This window comes from Pelodiscus sinensis, chromosome 1 (genome assembly GCF_052426305.1).
Source record: "Pelodiscus sinensis isolate ZL-2025 chromosome 1, ASM5242630v1, whole genome shotgun sequence".
Lineage (NCBI taxonomy): Eukaryota > Metazoa > Chordata > Testudines > Trionychidae > Pelodiscus > Pelodiscus sinensis.
In genome coordinates, this window is record NC_143052.1 from 55170660 (window position 1) to 55177366 (window position 6707).

The 6707-nt window shown below is 46.9% G+C and overlaps 1 protein-coding gene across 2 annotated transcripts in view; it reads right to left on the minus strand.

Moving 5' to 3' along the window:
* GXYLT1 (glucoside xylosyltransferase 1) overlaps window positions 1-2518 on the minus strand; it is a 57362-nt gene extending 54844 nt beyond the window's left edge. The window contains exon 1 of one of the 2 annotated variants that reach the window (XM_075930109.2): window positions 2189-2518. In XM_075930109.2, the coding sequence (XP_075786224.1) occupies window positions 2189-2403 (215 nt within the window). In that variant the 5' untranslated portion in view covers window positions 2404-2518. The remainder of the gene's footprint in view (window positions 1-2188) is intronic. The other variant, XM_075930116.2, reaches the window with a different exon arrangement.
* Between the last annotated feature and the right edge of the window lie 4189 nt (window positions 2519-6707).

Genomic DNA, 6707 nt, shown 5'->3' on the forward strand with positions numbered 1-6707 from the left:
TATTGTGGCCCCAGAATATAGGTCACAACCTTCTTGGGGAACAAGTGGGATGCAGCATTTAGAGAAATTGCAATTAATGTCAATGATACTCCTTTGCAATCGTCACTATGTCAAAATTATTATTCATTTAATTAATACAGGTAGAACAAGACAATAATTTAACCATACATTTCTCAATTAAATAAAAAGATATGTAGCATTTTTATAATTGTTCTAAACCAGTGGTTCTCAAACTGTGGGTCTCTTGGGCTGGCTTAGAATTGCTGGGGTTCAAAAGCCAAGCCGAAGCCCCAGGCCTCAAAACCAAGGGCTTCAACCTAGATGTCAGGGCTAGGTTACACACCCCTATCTGAGGCTGAAGCCCTTCAGCTTTGGCTTTCCGTCCACCCCCTCCCAATCTGGGGAAGTGGGACTCAGGCTTCAGTCCCACCTTCTGGGGTTGTGTAGTAATTTTTGTTGTCAGAAAGGGGTCATGGTGCAATGAAGTTTGAGAACCCCTGCTCTAAATGTCTAAATAATAAGCAACTACTTACTACATTGATACAGTAGCAAACATTCATAAGCATTTGTTCAGAATACTCATGAAAGGATCAGTCCTGGGATAATACTCTCATCCTGGTCTGCTCCAACATGATCATATAGGATCTGATAAATACCCGAAAAAGCCTTGCTCCTTTATACAGTTCTAAAAATAACTGATAACTTATTGAGCATTATTAGCTCAGCTAAAAGCAAACAAACCACATTTTGATCTGTTTGAGTACAACCCCTTTCTGGGCCTTGGCTAAAACAGGATATGGTGTCTGGGTCTCTCTCTTTCAAATTATCTATGTATGAATCCTAAAACCAGCTGCACCTGACATTTTATCTTCTTACAAAGGTCCATATTTTATTATATCATTGGTGTGCAACAAGACATTATACATTTATCACATTAAAAATTACTTTGCTTAATCTGTTAGAACCAGTTTTTAAACAATCTTCTATAATTTGAGACCCTTTTCCCAGACACATTTTGTCTTATTGGTCACATGACAAACTTCCCCTGAAAACTTGTCTGACTAGATGCCACCTTTCTCCTATCTTATCAGAGTGCTATTTTTCAAGACCTTATTATATTTGTTTAAACCACCTACACAAACTACAAATCACGTGTAATTTCCTAGCCAAGCTAGATTAACCCCACCCCTTTCATCGTACACCCTGTTACAGAGGTTCAAAAGCTTTCTCCATCTGAGGCCCCCTAACATACAATAAAACCCCCCCAGCCCATGTATGCCACAACTGTTCTTCTATATAAAAGCCAAGGCCAGCATTAGAGGATAGCAATAGTGGAATTGTCTGGGGCCCCATGCCACACAGATCTCCAGGAAGCTAAGTTGCTAAAACTTCGGCTTCCACCCTGGATGGCAGGAATTTCTGCCCTGAACCCCAGCAAGTCTAATGCTGGCCATGCATGGAGGACCGCCGAAAACCTGCTCATGGCCCCCTAGAGGGGGTTTAAAACAACAGCCCTACAAGATTACTATAACTCATGGGTTCCCAAACTTCATTGCACCACAACTCCCTTCTAATGATACATTATTTTACCACTCCAAGAGGAAGGATCAAAGCTCGACCCCGTCCATGCGGGGGAGGTGGCTGCAACCTGCGTTTGTGTTTCAGCTTCCCCCTGACTCCGCAAGCAACTAACACCAGCTGGGGCGACCCCATTAAAGTAGGGTCATGACGCATTTAGCGGCCCCAGCAGCCCACAGGCTGAGCCGCTGCTATAATGTGATGGAGAGAGGCGCCGCCTCCGGGATGTGACACCAGCTGGTACAGAGAGCGCGTCGCCATTGCTCCCGGGGGTCGGGGCAGAGCCAATGGGTCCGGTCCAGTCCCTCCAGACCTGGCTGCTGAGACCCCGGCTAACTAGCGCTCCCGCTGCCAGGAGGAGACGCGAGCAGCCGCAGCGCGGCGGGACTGCTCCAGCTCCAGCCTGGCGGGGGCAGGGCCTGAAAAGTGCTTCGCAAACTTTCCTGCGGAAAAGCGACTCGCGCTGGCTGCTCCCCGCCGGCAGCGGAGCGCCGTGGATGCCGGGGCTGGAGCCGCCCAGCTCCGGGAAAGCCCCGGCGCGGGTCCGGTAACACCCCCCGGCGTAGGGAGGACGGGGCAACCAGGCTGAGGGGACGGGGCCGATCCGTACCTGTCTGGCTGCTCCGGCTCCCCGCGGCCTGCGCTTCCCGCCGCTGCCCTCCCGCCGCCGCTGCCGCGCTGTCTGCGGACCGGAGCGGCGGAGTCTCGGGCCCGCGGCTTCCACGCGCCGGGCTCCTGCTCCAGGGCCAGCTGGCTGGAGCCGTAGAGCAGCGAGCACAAGCCGCAGCCCAGGCACAGCAGCGCCACGCGCACGTAGCGCCGCATCCCGCCCCGCCGGCAGGGCCCAAGCGCAGCCCCGCGCGGGGCTCAGACAGGCCGTCGCCGCGTTGAGGTAGCGGTAGCGTCCCCCGGGTGTGGGGCAGGCTTTCGCCGAGAGGGCGGGGCTGGGAGGAGCCAGGTGCCGGGGTGGGGCAAATGGGTGAGGCCAGGGCGCCCCATGGCGGTGCCTGCCACGGCGAGATGATGAGGCGTCCTGGGGGGGCGACAGGCGGCTGCGGGGGTAGGGCCACCCTATTTAGCAGTTAAAATTTTGGCAGGGCCATGGGGCGCAGTGCACCTCCTGAGTGCTACCACGAGTCACCTATGCAAGGGGGACATTGGAAGAAAGGGCGCTGTGGCGGGGGCAGTAAGATAGGGGTGCTGGGCCATTCCTACTAGCACTGATCACCTATGCAGCCCAACTCTGGCTCCCACCTCCCCCGAGCGAGTGGGCGGGAGGCACAAGCTGCAGGGGCAGGAGGCTGCCAACTTTCACAGACAAGCTGCTGTCTGCTGCAGTTGCACCCAGTGGCCCAGTTCCTGAAGAGTTGGCAACCCTAGAGCAGGATAGGAAGGGAGGCTCAGCTGCAGCTTCAGAGCAGCAGGCAAAAGGTACAAGCACGGGCTGGAGACCCACTAAATTTGGGGCAACTAGGCTGCTGCCTATGCCTAAGGACACTCCTGCAGGGGCACTAGCATGGTACTCAAGAGGTGCATCTCCGGACCCAATGCTGTGCACCCAAAAGCTTTGTTAATTTCTGCAGCATTAAAGAGTGACTGACCTCCACTCTAACAGGGTTGGCAGATAGTAGCCTATGCTTGCAACATACCAATTAAAACAAAGTTTCCCCTCTTCTCTCTCTGACTTGTAGATGAGGCTAGCAGAGATGAGCTGTCCTTTTGTGGGAGGGGAGAAAACATAACTTTCCTTAGGTGGTTGCTGTCATTGCTGCTATCTTGGTGAAGGGCTGATCCCCTTCCCTTTAAGCAAAAAGATCACAACTTTTGTCTTGGAAACTAGCTATTAGGAAATTCCAGATGCAACTCTCAATCTGAGCAGCCATTCAAACTACATTGTGTGTGTGTGGGGGAGGGGGAGTATGGACTTAACTCAGTGCAGTGTAAAATGTGACTGAAAACCAAGTATATTTTTAGTTTTTATATGAATTATCAGGACAAGGTAACCTTACATGCTTTAATTCTACATGCTATTCTTTAATTCTACTTGCTAACACACATTAAAACTACGAACTGCCTTGGTTTCTCTAGTCTAGTTTAGTCTATCACTCTAGCTGGGAATGGCCCATAGAATCATAGAATACTAGCACTGGAAGGGACCTCGAGAGGTCATCGAATCCAGTCCCCTGCCCTCATGGTAGGACCAAATACTGTCTAGACCATCCCTGATAGACATTTATCTAACCTACTCTTAAATATCTCCAGAGATGGAGATTCCACCACCTCCCTGGGCAATTTATTCCAGTGTTTAACCACCCTGACAGTTAGGAACTTTTTCCTAATGTCCAACCTAAACCTCCCTTGCTGCAGTTTAAGCCCATTGCTTCTTGTCCTATCCTCAGAGGCCAAGATGAACAAGTTTTCTCCCTCCTCCTTATAGATACCTGAAAAAGGCTATCATGTCCCCTCTTAATCTTCTCTTTTCTAAACTAAACAAACCCAATTCTTTCAGCCTTCCTTCATAGGTCATGTTCGCTAGACCTTTAAACATTCTTGTTGCTCTTCTTTGGACCCTCTCCAATTTCTCCACATCCTTCTTGAAATGCGGTGCCCAGAACTGGACACAATACTCCAACTGAGGCCTAACTAGCGCAGAGTAGAGCAGAAGAATGACTTCTCGTGTCTTGCTAACAACACACCTGTTGATTCTGAGATGCATTATGTTTGCTTTTTTTGCAACAGCATCACACTGCTGACTCTCATTCAGCTTGTGGTCCACTAAAACCCCTAGATCCCCTTCTGCCATTCTCCTTCCTAGACAGTCGCTTCCCATTCTGTATGTGTGAAACTGATTGTTCCTTCCTAAGTGGAGCACTTTGCATTTGTCTTTATTAAACTTCATCCTGTTTACCTCAGACCATTTCTCCAATTTGTCCAGATCATTTTGAATTATGACCCTATCCTCCAGATTAGTTGCAACCCCTCCCAGGTTGGTATCATCTGCAAACTTAACAAGCGAACTTTCTGCCAATATCTAAATCGTTGATGAAGATATTGAACAGAGCCAGTCCCAAAACAGACCTCTGTGGAACCCCACTTGTTATACCTTTCCAGCAGGATTTTGAACAATTAATAACTACTCTCTGAGTACGGTTATCCAGCCAGTTATGCACCCACCTTATAGTAGCCCCATTTAAATTGTATTTGCCCAGTTTATTGATAAGAATATCATGCGAGACCGTATCAAATGCCTTACTAAAGTCTAGGTATACCACATCCACTGCTTCTCAGTGGGCTAGGAGAATGAGATCGTTGGTTTAAATTAAGCTTTATAATTGTCTCCATCCTGTGGAATTCCACCTTCCCGTCCCCTGGCCCCCTGCTAATTCTCTGGAATCCAGGCTTCAAAATCTGTGCTCCTTTTCAGTAAGTGATGGCTATCAGCATAGCCTATGCTGCCTTGGGGAAGCTCACATTGTGGCAGGGTTCAGTATGAGACATACTTTCCCCAGCTGCACCTGCAGGAGCTTCACCTTACACTTAATGGAGAAGACGAAGAAGTTGCAATTGGACCCATGCTGCAGACCCTCTCCATACTTCAGCCTGACTCAGCAAAGAGTGCCCTTCCTGGTGCATGGCCTCATTTAGGATCAGGGGAACTATACCACATGCTCCTGTCACGGTCTAGGTGGGAGGACAGGGAAAGTTTTCATAAATCCTAGTCAAACCCGCCTCTAAATCCTCTTTTAAGGAAGTTGGATACAACCCTAACTAAGTTGAACAAGCCTTTCCACTCAGCCAAAGAGGACTTAAATTGTCCTTAATGTGTCAGGGTCATGACAAGGAAGTCCACAAATCCAGGGCTCCATTAGCACCATACCGTGCTGCAGTGGCAAGAGCATCTCTGGCACCTAAACTTTGAGAACTGGTCATACCAGCAAAAGGCAAGCATTGAGCGCCTGAGCTACCAATCGTACTGGCTCTGACTCCCTTGATTATGGCACAAACCGTAACTGCTCAACCACTTCAGTATAGCCGGACAAGACATCTGGAACTTCAGGGAGAGCACTCTTATGTTCCACCTGAGAACCTTTATTTGCTCAGATCACAATCTCGGGGTACATCCTGCATATCTCCTTTTGAAAAAAGAATGTAGTCAAATGTGGTGCTAATTTGCATATCTTCTTCTGATCGCTTTTTCGAAAGCATTTTTTTTGGAAGAGAAAGCAGTTTAGACGGGGTTTTTTTTTTTTTTTGGAAAGAACCCCCCTTTTTCAAAAGAACCTTTCTTCTTAAAAAATGATGTATGGGGGGTTCTTCCGGAAAAAACAACTCAGTCTAAACTGCTTTCTCTTTTGAAAAAACTGCTTCCGAAAAAGCAATTGAAAGAAGATATGCAAATTAGTGCTGATTTTCATATCTCCTTTCGAAAGAAGAACTTAGTCTAGACGTATCCTCAATCACCATCAGGTCCTCCACTTACAAGAGAGGTCCTGACTCCACCACAAGATACAACTTAATGGGAAAGGTCTCTTTCCAGTGCTATCATTTAGCCTTAATTTCCCTCCAGTAGAACTGTCCGTACTGCCAATGACTCCAGAATTGGCATTTATTTTCTCAGGAAATTCTGAGATTAAGAAAATCTCTAATCGCCAAATAAAACTTCTCATTTGAATAAACAGTTCACTGTTGTAGACTTAAAACTATTAACCTATACATATTTTAATTTAATAATTAGACCACACCATTGACAGGGGATACATTCAACTTCATTCTTTTCTCGTTTTTGTTTTTTAAACTTCTGAGAACTTTTGTTCTGAAATGTGTTCTGATGCAGATTTATGTTTTTTTGCCATTTTAATGTGTCAGTATCAATTTAATTCAGTTCCTTTGAAATACTGTTGCCACACATCTTTATATTGCTGATCCTATCAGTTCTTTATTATCAATATTAAACATGTACATACACAGTCCCTGCTTATGGTCATTTATATAAGTAAAGTAGAAAAATAAGAGACAAAATGAAATATAAAGAAGGAATAAGATATGATATTTTGCAATTTAATCTTAACAGAGGTGTAAAAAATTTTAAAAAAGTTCTGAGATAGGGATGAGGGAAGGATCCCGTACCA